Source organism: Mizuhopecten yessoensis, unplaced genomic scaffold (genome assembly GCF_002113885.1).
Source record: "Mizuhopecten yessoensis strain PY_sf001 unplaced genomic scaffold, ASM211388v2 scaffold11113, whole genome shotgun sequence".
Classification (NCBI taxonomy): Eukaryota; Metazoa; Mollusca; class Bivalvia; order Pectinida; family Pectinidae; genus Mizuhopecten; species Mizuhopecten yessoensis.
Window position 1 is genome coordinate 151,156 of NW_018408886.1, and position 14,786 is coordinate 165,941.

Here is a 14,786-nt window from a genome sequence, read left to right on the forward strand (position 1 = left end):
CAGACGTGACAAAATGCAGATATTTTTCTTGGGAGACTTTTTTTCTCCACCACAAAAACACTTAGGGCAGCTTCAATCAAGGTCTGATCCATTCATAACATGGGCTGTATAGCCTGTTGTGGTTTGTGTGTTTATAGTAGTGGGGAAGTACATGGTAATAGAACTCGATACCCACGTGTAGAGCTCTGACGACCTATATATCGACACACAGTCAACAGGAACTGCAGGCCTGCTGCTGTAAGTGTACTTATCAATGAGAAACGTCAACAAACAAATTGGTTTTAGGAATTCAATTCCTGATGCCATTATATAATAAGTATACAATTCAATTTCCGCATTTATAACTACACAGTAATTGGTGGCAACATGAATGATAACAAGCTAAACCATCCGAATATACAATTTATATGAAGTATATTATACATTACTGATGTAGGACCCCTTCCTCAGTTCTAAGGACTGTTTTATGATTAAAGAAATCATGCAAGTTATCGATGTAATCTCTGGACTTTTAGAAGATGCGTGTATACATATATTTTTTTGTATATTTAAAAATCTAATAAACAACAGTTGATTTCCACAGGCAAAAAAGATACAAAAAAAAATAAAAAAATTGTTACTCTTTAAGTCCCAATATTTTGGCTTCACGACTGTCCTCCGCGGCAATTAAATGTTACGATGAGTTAAAGTTACGTCCGTCTTGTTAATATTGGGACTGAGAGTGACAATTGTTCCATCGTTTGTAGATGTACCGGTAGTTTGTGAAGTGACAGTCTAGATCTCGTGTAATTAGGTTCTTTGGACACGTAGAGTAAGACCTCTACATGCATGTGTACTGCACCAGGTAACATACATCATCTGCGACAGTACTGTGTGTAAAACAAGGAGCTTCAGTCCGTTTTAGATATGCTATATATAACACATTTATACAGTGAAGCATAAATTATACAGATATAGAGGCAGCTCACTAACTCTAGGCAAATATAATATTATTGATACATATATTTATAACTAAGTATCGAAATACACAGTTTGGTGATAAATATATCCATTTTGTTTGACTTAATCTATATAGACAGTTTGGTGATTAAAATAATGATATTATAATAATACATTTGATATAGCGCCCTATATAGCTAGAATAAGCCACTCTAAAGCGTTTTACAGTACATAGATATACATATGTACAATTAATACAATTAGCATATACATTAATCAGTACAATTGATGATGAATTAGCAGGAGCTGCCTTATCAGGTGCTAACTGCTAGTCCTATGCCACCTGTCTAATATCTCTCTATGTGTGTATACCTGCGTGTGTGGTAGACACGTATTGTGTATATCAAAATATTTATTTTACATTTAATTAAATCTGAATAGACATATTGGCTAGGTACAAAGATATTTTACATATTTTGATTTTGTTTAACAAAATAGACAGTTTTGCTACAGGAATTGAACTGTTACGTTGCTTTGTTTCAGATACACCCTATACTAATGGGAATTGGTCGAAGAGCTCCAGATTAAAGATAACAGGTAATTCTCATACAAACTTAAAAGAAATAACTGGTTATCTTCTTTATATATGTCTACCATTGATTGACCTACTTCATCATATTAAAGATTTTGTCATTATGTAGGGTTGTGATAGTGAGTGCATGGCAAAGAAGGATGTGTAGTCCTGTGTATGAAATACTAATGGTTTAGAGAGTGAAGTTTGGTTTTAAAGATGTCAAGAGATTCTGAGGTTACCAGAAGATTCAAAGCCAGTGATTACACTAACATAAAAACCACTCCACAAAGTAATTCACCGATTGAAAATGTACGGCCATGTACTGGATATCTCACATGCTATAATCTAAGCCATGTACTGGATATCTCACATGCTATAATCCAAGCCCTGTACTGGATATCTCACATGCTATAATCGATATCTAAGCCATGTACTGGATATCTAACATGCTATAATCTAAGCCATGTACTGGATATCTCACATGCTATAATCGATATCTAAGCCATGTACTGGATATCTCACATGCTATAATCCAAGCCATGTACTGGATATCTCACATGCTATAATCTAAGCCATGTACTGGATATCTCACATGCTATAATTTAACCTACTTACAGTAAAACCTTGTTATACTGCCACCATTTGGTCACAGAAAACTTGGCGTTATAAAGGGGTTTGGCGATAAATTGAGTGAAATGTCAAAGGAATTCTTAATAAAACATGAAAAATATAATGGGACATTGAAATATGTTGGGCAGTAAAGGAGCTTGAGGTGGCAAATGAAAGAAGAGCATTGTATCAAGGGTTAACTGTATACCCATATCCTGTACATGTCACAGTTGTTGGTATTATAATAGAAATAAGGTAAACAAAATTGTATATGTCCATATAACCTTCTTTGAAATGAAGCTGCCATATTGGAGCTGGAAATTCTTTATTTTTTCAATATAAACAAGGTTATATATAAAAAATTGTTTTAACAATTATTTCAATCTGATATGTTGCTGTCTAAGATCCCGTGGTTTTGATTTTCTGTCGCACAGATTTGTCCATGTATTCTGTCGTGTATCATGTGTGAAAGTGTTGCTAGGTAACACACATCCTAGTCACCTGTGTGTTTAGTAACAGACATCTTAGTCACCTGTGTGTTTATCACAATTAATTTCGTTCATTGTTTTCAGAAATAGACCAAATAGAAGAATCTGTGATGGGTGTTTCAACGGAAACGGGAAACACACCTACCCCACGTCGTCTGGACTTCTCAGGTAGTTAAAGATTTAAAAACATTTGACAGACATACATTGTACATGCACAATATACAGTGGAACCTCATTATCCCAAACATTTATTTCTAGGGAAAAAATTGTGGAATAACACATTTGACAGTTTTATTGAACAGGAATCGCCATTTGATAGGACTCACAGCTGTAGGTTCCATCTGTCAATATGAGATGACATTTCCTATGAAGGTTGTAATACGTTAGTGGACTTGACTTACCAGATTGAGCAATCTATAAGAAAGTTAAACATAAGAGTTTAAACCACAATATTCTGATTTCATCTCAAGTTTTCTAACTTCCATCATGAGAATAATGTATTTCTTAGAATGATATTACTTCAGTATGGCGAAGCCTATCTGGATATTTCTGGACACTTAGTTTTGTGGCGAACCCCTAAGCCCTTTGGGGCAGTACAAATTCCTTACGGGGATCTCTAATGAAAAATATGAACTGTATTTACTTCTTTGTTACCGGTATGTTTAAGTTGATAAATGATCCTTGATATGTGTCAGATTGATTTCTATACAGTAGTATGTAGCTAAACTCCCCCCTCCCCCCGGAATGTTGGGGTCAATAAAATATAAAGGGTATATATACAGCGTGAAGGGAGGCAATGAGATTGACAATGTTTCCACTATCATCCTCAGAGTACACTGTAAGTAGGTTGGAAAATATTTGTCTGTATCTGTACGTCACAGGTCACAAATTTCTGGTGTTGAGTGTGACGGGTGGTGTGGTATCTGGGACTGTTATTCCGAGTGGGAAGTGTCCAGACTTTGGTATCTGGGACTGTTATTCCCAGTGGGAAGTGCCCAGCCTTTGGTATCTGGGACTATTATTCCTAGTGCGAAGTGTCCAGACTTTGGTATCGGGGACTATTAGTCCTAGTGGGAAGTGTCCAGACGTTGGTATCTGGGACTGTTATTCCCAGTGGGAAGTGTGCAGACTTTGGTATCTGGGACTGTTATTCCCAGTGGGAAGTGTCCATCCTTTGGTATCTGGGACTGTTATTCCCAGTGGGAAGTGTCCAGCCTTTGGTATCTGGGACTGTTATTCCCAGTGGGAAGTGTCGAGACTTTGGTATCTGGGACTGTTATTCCGAGTGGGAAGTGTCCAGTCTTTGGTATCTGGGACTGTTATTCCGAGTGGGAAGTGTCCAGTCTTTGGTATCTGGGACTGTTATTCCGAGTGGGAAGTGTCCAGTCTTTGGTATCTGGGACTATTATTCCTAGTGGGGAGTGTCCAGACTTTGGTATCTGGGACTGGTATTCCGAGTGGGAAGTGTCCAGAGTGTGGTATCTGGGACTGTTATTCCCAGTGGGAAGTGTCGAGACTTTGGTATCTGGGACTGTTATTCCGAGTGGGAAGTGTCCAGTCTTTGGTATCTGGGACTGTTATTCCGAGTGGGAAGTGTCCAGTCTTTGGTATCTGGGACTATTATTCCTAGTGGTAAGTGTCCAGACTTTGGTATCTGGGACTGGTATTCCGAGTGGGAAGTGTCCAGACTTTGGTATCTGGGACTGTTATTTCCTAGTGGGAAGTGTCCAGACTTTGGTATCTGGGGATGTTATTCCGAGTGGGAAGTGTCCAGACTTGAATTGTTGGACACTTTCCTGTGCACTTGTTCTTCTCCTAATACTGTAGGTTCCAGTCCTGGATGGTTTTGTAGAAGAACGAATTGTTCTGAATGACCAAGTACGTCTACCTTCAATGACCTAGAGTTTGTAGTACATAATTTTGTCTGCCACGTTTTTGTGCTCGTAACCTTCTAATTTTCTAGGCTGAATTATCCTTTTTGGTTTGTGTGGAGTTAGGTAAAAAAAAAATGCAAGGCTGGTATTTTTACTATATGCTTGTTTATATGGAGCAGGAGTTCTGACTTTAACAGTGCATATCGCTAAATGCCAATAACAACTTTAGGGTACGCACAAAAATCGAAGGTAAAAGTAGGGTTTAGTGAAAACATAAGATTTGTTTTATTTGGCCTAAGGGGGACACAAGCTTCAATGGAGCTGGTAACAGACTAAACCGATTCTGTCCCCTTCTACTTATTGCGTGGGTGAGCTTAGGGATGTGAAATCAAATAAATACCTTATTTAATTCATATTTAAAATAACAACAAGCGTGAGTCAAAACCATCAGAATCTTGTACAGCAAAGTTAGGGACAAATAAAAGCCGGGCCCTAACACCAATAGACAACCATACTTTATAAGTGTCCGTGTTTAATACCTCGTGCCAGCACATTTAAAGCTCAGTCAACTTATATCATCAACGGTTAAATCAAATTTTAAAATGGAAATTTATTTGTTTTAATTCTTTAAATTCTAAATTTAATGATTTCAGATGATAATCTTTGATCGCAGATATTTACAATTATCATTTTATGTATCTTGAACTTCTTTTCCCCAAAATATGTCAAAGATAAAAATTTGTGTTTACTTTGTGTGAAGCTAACAAGTCTTTGTGTCTGTGTGAGCAGGTAGACTGTATATATGTGTACAATTGCCCTCCACAGCGCCTGGCTAGGGACCTCGTTAAAGGTAGTGGAAACTCGCTATACAGGACCCTAGTGTTAGCTACCACTATCAGCCCTACTGGACACGTGTTCCAAGTCTGGTCAACTTACAGCTCCACAAACGTTAAACAGTGTATATATGTGAATTAAAAACTATATATATTTTAAAGACATTAGATGTTCATTTTAAGACTAAAAATACAGAAATATTTTTTCGTAAATTTTTTCAAATATTCACTCAAATCATAATTTGGATAATTGGAGTTTTACTGCGTGGTTAAGCTTACCGAGCTATGAACCGGCTGGGTTTGATAGCCAGTGTTATCAGCCGGCTGATCTAGGTACACAGTACTGGAGTCGCTGGGCCTAGTAAGACCGCTATACTGGCGACAGGGCCTGTGTTAGTTAACTTAAAACGTCTAGGGCTTACTCAGGTACGGTAAACATCCACCGAGTCGTCGTCAGATAGATGACGCACACACGTCAAAATTATCTACATTACTCATAATTTGTTGATCGGATTCTGTTCATTAGGGGGTGCACACGTAAAATGATAATTTACGTGTAGAAATGTTTGAAATTATTATGGTTTTAGAAATTTATGAAGTTATGGGGACGTATGAAAACTTAATTACTATTGGTGCATTTTATTTCATCGTGGTGTAGAACTCAAGTAAGACATTAGTTTATATGGAATTTTGAAAATATTTTCAATTATTTTAAGCTCTGCTGAATTACACAGACTTAAAACAAAGATGTAAATACTTTCACTTTAATTAGCTTAACTTTAACTGATTCACCCCTGAAATTTCATAATGAACTATTCCAACCTTTGAAATGGAAGTTTTCAAATGTGTCTTCAGGGTCGAATGAGTTAATTTTAGGTAGAGCTTGTGAAATTTTGCATGCGTTTTAATTTTCTTCCGCATGGGAAGAAAGAGATAAATGAAAATCAGAAAATATGATAGATCAGTTGTATATTTTTACTCAAGTATTAAAGTTCTTGACTCGTGCTTTTCCTATAGAACTCACTTTCAGTCCTCGCCTGAAAAAAATCTACAAAAATCTTTGCCTTAGCAGATCAGAAACATTTACTTACAAACTTTAGTTTGGGTATGATACGTAAATATTAAAAAGAAATCAGTGTTAAATAAGGCTAAATCCCAAAGTTGAAAGCTACAGGCTTTGTAGAACTGGTATGCCTCTCTTAGTTTTGGTATACAGAGGAGTCTCCTATTATCCACTGATAAAGATAGAACGCTCAGTGTTCAGTAATGTTTTTGATTTTCAAATATTTGGCACGTTTACAGTAGACACAGTCTGCCAGACGTATTTTCTAGGGTGCAATTACATCGTCAGATAATTAGTCATAAAGGTCTAGAAAGACAGTTAAAGAAACGACTATTATCACTGGTACGTAAGGGCTTACGGTGTCGCCGTACTTCGCCGACCGACGACAGGAAACAAAAACAAGAAAGAAATTACGTTTTAAAAATTAAAAAAAACTGTCTGCAGTATAGACAGTCGAAGGAACTTGTCATAAAATGATTGAATAACAAAGCATAAATATTTCAACATAACATCAACTGGAAAATGATAAAGGAAGTTCGTTTTAAAAAGTAGATTGTTCAGTTTGTGTTATTGGTACACGAATGTGTCATAAAATGTTGGGAGTAGACAAAAAAAAAAAATTAACCGGAAAACGAGTAAGGAAATACATTTTGAAAAAGTTTGATTCAGTACAGGTGTTTTTTTATGTGAACCTTCCCTAAAACTAAAACTAAAAAAAAATAAAAAATACTGGAAGGAATAAACGAAAGAGGAAGAATTGTCTGCGCAACAGACGTCTATACCTGTCATGTAGAAAAAACACTGACAAAAAAATATTTAAGATGTTTCAAAAGCACCACAAACAAGATATAAAGATATAGACAGGAAGATGATTTAAAAAATGACCATATAGGGAAAATGATATTAGATTGTTGAAAAAATATCTACTGGATTAACTTATATCTGAAATAAAAATGTGGTGATATGCAGTGGTGGAGCAATCGTAATGTTTAGTTTGTTAGAAGTGGTGATGTCCTGTTCAGATAGCTGTAGACAGAAATCTGTCATAAATCTTCACCAACGTCAGACAGGATATACAAAATGAACATTTCATATTAACGACAAAGCATGAAACAAAAAAACCTTCTAATTAAAAACTGTAATTGTAATATAGAACAGTAAGATAAACCCTTTCACCACTGTGGACCAGGGTGGACTCATCCAGATAAATGTATGGTAGAGTCTACTAAAGTAATCTAGGGTTGAAAGGGTTAAAAACAATGATTTATATAATATAATTAAAAACTCAGAATATGTTAGTATTTCTATGTTCCTGTTAAAAGAAAAGATAAGTGAGTGTTTGTCGACAAATATATATTGTTTTTAATAATCTTTTTACGTCTGTAATTGATGGAATAGACATTTTGGCTTAAGTTTTCTCGTCTTACTATGGCAACGTAGGTAAAACATGGTAGAATTCCACAAGTTTTAGAACATACAGTAACCAAAGGTCTCAATAAGATTTCAAGTCACATGTATACAACACAAAGGCTTATTTCAGTACATTTTATCAAAATTTTTCTTTCCCCCTCATGAAGTAGCAATAGAAAGATCTGTAGGAGGAGGGTATTTAGCCGACTAATGGCTACAAATGAAACCCTGGTAACCTCCCCTTAATTTTGTGTCAGATGTCGTCAGATCACAGGTCACAACTTCAGTCATTTACCCCTGATGATACATTTGAATTCTTCCAATTCAAGGTTGAAATAGTTCATTATAAAATTTCAGGGGTGAATGAGTTAAGTGTATGACATCAGCAGTGTGTGCTAAAATCGTTTACTATTATCGTCTAAATTAAGAATCAATCCGTCATAATATTTCATTGTTCTTTCTTATTTCAAACCATTCACCGATATACATCAGGAAATGTTCGTCCATAATCGCTTCTACTTTCGATAAAGTGCATGACACCTCACCTGTGTACTGGTGCACGGTGCATGAACGTCTTGTTACCATATTTAACTTGTGAGACGCTGTAAATCAGACTTTAATCCATACAACTTATGACATTAATTAGATCAGAGTTGGTAGGCCTTCTACGATAAAACGTCTTGACAGTTTTGGTAGATACGGCAAAAATTGACTACCGGTTGGTCTTCATAGTGCTTTTAACCCATTTACTCCTAAAGTCACATTTGAATCTTACCAAATCAAAGACTGGACAAGTCCAGTTTAAATATGTAGGGGTGAATGAGTTAAATACTATCACAAGAAATTCTTTGGAGTTTGTCAGAGTTTGAGATCAAGGGAAACATCCGTTTTTTAGAATATTTTTAGAAATTTCCTATTTTGGATAAGTGTTTTTCTATAATCTAAGTTTGATAAATACTTTGTACATTTGTGAGTTATGTATTATGAGGTCTAACGAAATAATTTATGTTTTGTGTTATACCAAAGGAGTCTGTCAAACCAACAATGAAATAAGATTTGAAAATATAAACATGGAATTATTAAGTTTGAAAAGTTAAGAATGTTAAAGTACTGGAAAAGTGTCAGTTCATCTCCATATCAAAGCATTCATAGATGAATACATTTTACCATTAAATCTGTTAACTCATTCACCCCTGAAGACACATTTGAACTCTTCCAATTCAAAGGATGGAGTAGTTTATTATGAAATTTCAGGGGTGAATGCATTTAAGAATCATAAAATTTTCATGAATGAAAAAAATTGGTGTACATGTTTTATTATCCAGACCCAGGAAAAGGTGAAAGAAACTAATGAATTACTCGCTGATGGTTCTGGTTTCTGGGGCAATTAAGCACATCATGTGATCCCCTTTATTCTAGGATCAAACAATTGTCAGAAAATGTCACATCTTTACATTGCTGTTATAAAAACATCTTTTCCAAGTGTTGAGTACTGCACACACAACAAGGGGAGTTCACCACTGTAATGGGCCCCGTTAACGAGGTGACAGATATTGATTACTTCACAAATACCAAAGGGAGAGAACTCCTGACACGGTCCTGTTAATGAGGTGCTATGTTTGTACAAGTGATTAGCTGGTTTATAGGGGTCAAAGTTTGTTTACTCCCCTCTGGGATCTGTCTGCTTTAAGGAAATCATTAATCCCCAGTCAGCACTCTGACTTGGTATTCAGCGTGTAACCCCTATGGTGGAAAGCTCCTAATATGTGTAAAAATACCCACATCGTTGTTGTTTTCTTGTTTCTCTAAGAAAAGAGATATGCAGTTTGTCAATTTGTGCAGCTTCTGTGTTTAACACTAATTAGTGGTAAGATTGAAGTATTTTACAGCTATGATGGTACAGGACAAATATAACTATTCCTGATCACATCAGCTTTGGGTGTAAACTTGTTCACCCCTTCATGTTTAAACTAGACTTGTCCGCTCTTTGATTTGGTAATGTTCGATTGTGACATTAGGGGTGAATGGGTTAAAGAAACCTTTGTTTTGGCCTTTGCAGGGTAATTATGGTAGAGCTGATTACACTTTGTGTTGTCAGATGTTGTTAAAACAAAAGTGTTAAGAACCTGTGTACCTACCTATAGCTAGTTTATTAACTCATTCACCCCTGAAGACACATTTGAAATCTTCAAATTCAAAGGCTGGAATAGTTCATTATAAAATTTCAGGGGTGAACGAGTTAAAGGTAAATTTAACTGAGTGTTGTATGACACAAATTCATCCTTTGCATTCTGTGATCAAACATAATGTTTGATTAATTGTTGTCATGTGATAGAGTAATGATATTTCATTAATTTAATTCAAAGGTTGGAATCATTGATTGTGAAATTTCAGAGGTGAATGATTTACGGTAATGTGATTCACATATGCATTTCCTTTCCTGGAGAGTTCCAATTTTGAACTCCAATAAAGAGTTCTTCAGGAATGGTAACTATGATGTGGTTAACTGATGAAACGACAAGAAAAACTCATTGCTAATTCTGAATGATTACATAATGCTGTTTTATGGGAAATAGTTCTTAACACCAATCATAGATACAAAGTAGAAGGTAGCATACACCCTTAAGGAAGACAAATAACACAATAAACATGCGTAACAGGAGAAATGTAACGGCCAGACCGGGGTTTGAACTCTGGGCCCTCGGAACTCTAGATGGACGCTCTACTGCTTGAGCTACCTGGTCTCTGATGATCGACCCAGTCAAGTTCTGCTACACGTATAAAATATAAGGCAGCATGTGACATTATGTACCGGTATTGGAGTGAAATCTGGTTGTAAATATTATTTTTATATGTAAACCTGTGTACTGATGCATATCAAGTGAAGTGAGTACTCAGGATTTGACCTGGTGTTAAACCCCTCTTGTTACCTACTTAATATAACACCCTATAAACACTCGACATTCACAAGCCATATTCAGGCTCTAAAAAATGAAATGCTCATGCTTTATCCTGTGAAAAAACTTCATCTGTCAAAGTCAAAAGACCAAAATATTTTTTACGAGAAAGGAAAAATTTGAAAAAAAAAGAAATGTTTTTATAGCATTAAAGTTTTAAATACCAAATGAAAATGATGTACAATTAAAATTGTTTAGACTGCATGCTGACTTAAACACTTTAATAGGTAACAGTCATTAGGACGATGAATGCAGTTGATGTATAGGTAACAGTCATTGGGACGATGAATGCAGTTAATGTATATGTTAGTCATTGAGACGATGAATGCAGTTGATGTATAAGTTACAGTCATTGGGACGGGACGATGAATGCAGTTGATGTATAGGTTAGTCATTGGGACGATGAATGCAGTTGATGTATAGGTTAGTCATTGGGACGATGAATGCAGTTGATGTATAGGTTAGTCATTGGGACGATGAATGCAGTTGATGTATAGGTTAGTCATTGGGACGATGAATGCAGTTGATGTATAGGTTAGTCATTGGGACGATGAATGCAGTTGATGTATAGGTTAGTCATTGGGACGATGAATGCAGTTGATGTATAGGTTAGTCATTGGGACGATGAATGCAGTTAATGTATATGTTAGTCATTGGGACGATGAATGCAGTTGATGTATAAGTTACAGTCATTGGGACGATGATTGCAGTTGATTCAAGTTTTGGAATTATGAAGTAACATTGCAGTATCCTAGCTGAAGTTTTCTATACTGCCTCCTTGCCTTCTGTACCGTAGGACTTACGGTATAAAGGCCAGCCCGAGGTACGTCTATACTGCCTCCTAGCCTTCTGTACCGTAGGACCGTAGGACCTGAAGTACGTCTATACTGCTTCCTTGCCTTCTGTACCGTAGGACCTACGGTATTAAGGCCAGCCCGAGGTACATCTATACTGCCTCCTTGCCTTCTGTACCGTAGGACCTACGGTATAAAGGCCAGCCTGAAGTACGTCTATACTGCTTCCTTGCTTTCTGCACCGTAGGACCTACGGTACTAAGGCCAGCCCGAGGTACGTCTATACTGCCTCCTTGCCTTCTGTACCGTAGGACCTACGGGATAAAGGCCAGCCTGAAGTACGTCTATACTGCTTACTTGCTTTCTGCACCGTAGGACCTACGGTATTAAGGCCAGCCCGAGGAACATCTATACTGCCTCCTTGCCTTCTGCACCGTACGCCCTACCGTATAAAGGCCAGCCCGAGGTACGTCTATACTGCCTCCTAGCCTTCTGTACCGTAGGACCGTAGGACCTGAGGTACGTCTATACTGCTTCCTTGCCTTCTGTACCGTAGGACATACGGTATTAAGTCCAGCCCGAGGTACATCTATACTGCCTCTTTGCCTTCTGCACCGTAGGACCTACGGTATAAAGGCCAGCCCGAGGTACTTGTGGTAATACTTAATAAACTAATTTCAATCAAGAGCATTTCAGCTTACCATAAGTATATTGTGTGTACACTAATTTTATAAGGCACATTGTTGTGGTTAGATCACTTCAGTGTATATATACAGAAAATCCTCCGTCTGGAGTGGAGCCGTAGTACTACATATACGTAGGCACATTGGTAAAAACTAAAACTGTGGACCTTTATGTTGATTGGTGCTTTCGGTTTAGATTTAGAATTGAGGACCTTTATGTTAGTTTGCGTTTCTTGTTTAAAAAGTTGGTGGACACGAATATCACCGGTACTTTGTGTCTCTAGTTAAATTGAAAGTTGATGGATGTTGTTAATGTAAATTTTAATTCAATGTTGTGCACCTTGACAGTAATTTTGTGTTTCTGGTTAAATTTCAAGTTTGTGGACCTTTATATAACTTTGTGTTTATTCTTAAAAATGCTGGTGGACCTCAATGTTAGTTTGCATTTCTTGTTAAATTTAAAGTTCGTGAATGTTATTAATATAAATTTTAATTTAACCTTGTGCATATGGACAGTAATTTCTGTTTCTTCTTTAAAAAGATGGTGGACCTTTATGTAAATTTGTATTTATGGTTAAATTTAAATTTGATGGACCTGAACTCTGTCACTTTCAGTTTCTGGATGTAAGTTGTTCAAAGTTGGATTGCCCCACTACCAGCTCTCATCATGTATGATATATACTTGGTAGATACGGGCCCTTTGGACCTTTTGATTTGATGACCTCTACACTAGTATATAACAGAGATTGGAAACAGAGTTGATGGTCCTCCTGACTAAAACCGTCCTGGGGTTCCGTGATAAGCTGCTTGTTTAGTTGTAAAACTTGATACTCGACTCCCCTTGTAAGGTCCAGGTACGCAGTTTTATGATCGAAGAACCTGGAGAGTTTGAGGTCAGGTTGAAAGTGACCTTGTGAGACTTTGTGATGAATTTTGATTCAATTTCTGGTATGCAATTACAGACGTGAACTTTTAATATGAATTTCAATCTTAATTTAGCAGAACTTAACTGTCTATATTTTTTTCTATTACATTGTACATCTTGCTTAAAGCATTAATATATATTATCATGTACCGTGTAGTGTATGATTTTGAGTCCGGTGAAGAGGATTGTTCAAATCCTGTACCGGAATAAACTTAATTCAATTTCAATAGTAATAGTAGAAAGTTAATTATATTGGTTTTTGTTGACTGAATGGTTTATCAGAACGAGAACAAAAACCCATTTTGACTGGAAGCAGTTTTGACGTGTAGTATGCTGGTCAGGAGGGACCACACCCTCATTTATAGCTATATAGGTACATATAGTATGCTGGTCAGGAGGGACCATACCCCAGAGGGCAGTTTATCCGGGGAAAAAAGTGTGCTTACAATTACATTTATAGCCAGAAAATGACCTAAGTGGCAACAATAAAAGTAGAAAGACTTAAAAAACTATTTGTCCATTTATTAAAGGTTGTCCAAAGTGATGCCTCATTGTATTTTCAGTCTCAAAATGACCTTCAAGAGACATAGAAAAAAGTCCAGAAAACAGTTTATCCACAGCAGTCGGTGTTCACACATGTCGGAAGTAATGAGAATGGCATATTCAGTCTCAAAATGGCCTTCAAGACATGGAAACAACGATAAACCAAATTTGTCCACTGTACGGAATGGTTTTCATGTTTAGCGTTTTGTCAGTATTTTGGCCCTTGTGATCAATTCCAATAATAGGTAGTAGTAGCCCCTTTGGTCAAATCTCAGGACTAAATACATTTCTAAAACGTCGGTGTAATGAGAAAATGTCATCATCAGAAGGAGTTGTCGGAATAAATGCATGTTTTTGTGTCAGGCTCACGGTATTCAGGCGATGAAATGTCCATACATTAAGCATGCCTGCAGTACCACTGCCAAACAACAGCTATGTATTGGAACTGTTTTCCAGTTTGACAGAAAACCATACATTTTGTAGAACTATTATGAAAAATTTACCTCCAGCAGAAATTGTAACAGGGAGTTTACATCTGCAGCATGGTAACAGTCAACATATTTCAGCTATAGACTGAAGGTTTGGAGGAAGCAGGGAACCAGCTAGCAGCTTATCTTCCAAAGTTTTCAATTTATTTTTGGAGAATTTTCATCACTTCACGTTTCCAGGGTTGAATCGTTAGCTAATCGTTTAAATAAATACCTTTTTGGAAAGTTTCCGAAGAATTTAATTCATTCAAACATAAACATCAAAGTCATGATTTCAATTCAGATTTTTCTCCGTTAAAGCTGTTTTCTGTTATCTTTTTGAAAAGTGTAACAGGAGAAAGAGAAAATGTAGACCGGGGTTCGAAGCCAGGACCTTCCTAACTCTAGACAAATGCTCTACCATTTGAGCTATCTGGTCGCTGACGATCGACCTATCTCGTCGCCGACGATCGACCTATCTGGTCGCTGACGATCGACCCTATCTGGTCGCTGACGATCGACCTATCTGGTCGCTGACGATCGACCCTATCTGGTCGCTGACGATCGACCCAGTCAAGTTCCGTTACAAAAGGTTGAAACAGATATTGCAGTGAATTTCGGGGGGGG

At 36.9% G+C, this 14,786-nt stretch overlaps 1 protein-coding gene across 1 annotated transcript in view; it reads left to right on the top strand.

Moving 5' to 3' along the window:
• LOC110466032 (mothers against decapentaplegic homolog 6-like) overlaps positions 1–14,786 on the top strand; it is a 35,643-nt gene that overhangs the window by 7,053 nt on the left and 13,804 nt on the right. Inside the window, exons 2-3 of the mRNA XM_021522289.1 lie at positions 1,483–1,536; positions 2,695–2,778. Of these exons, the coding sequence (XP_021377964.1) occupies positions 1,483–1,536; positions 2,695–2,778 (138 nt within the window). The remainder of the gene's footprint in view (positions 1–1,482; positions 1,537–2,694; positions 2,779–14,786) is intronic.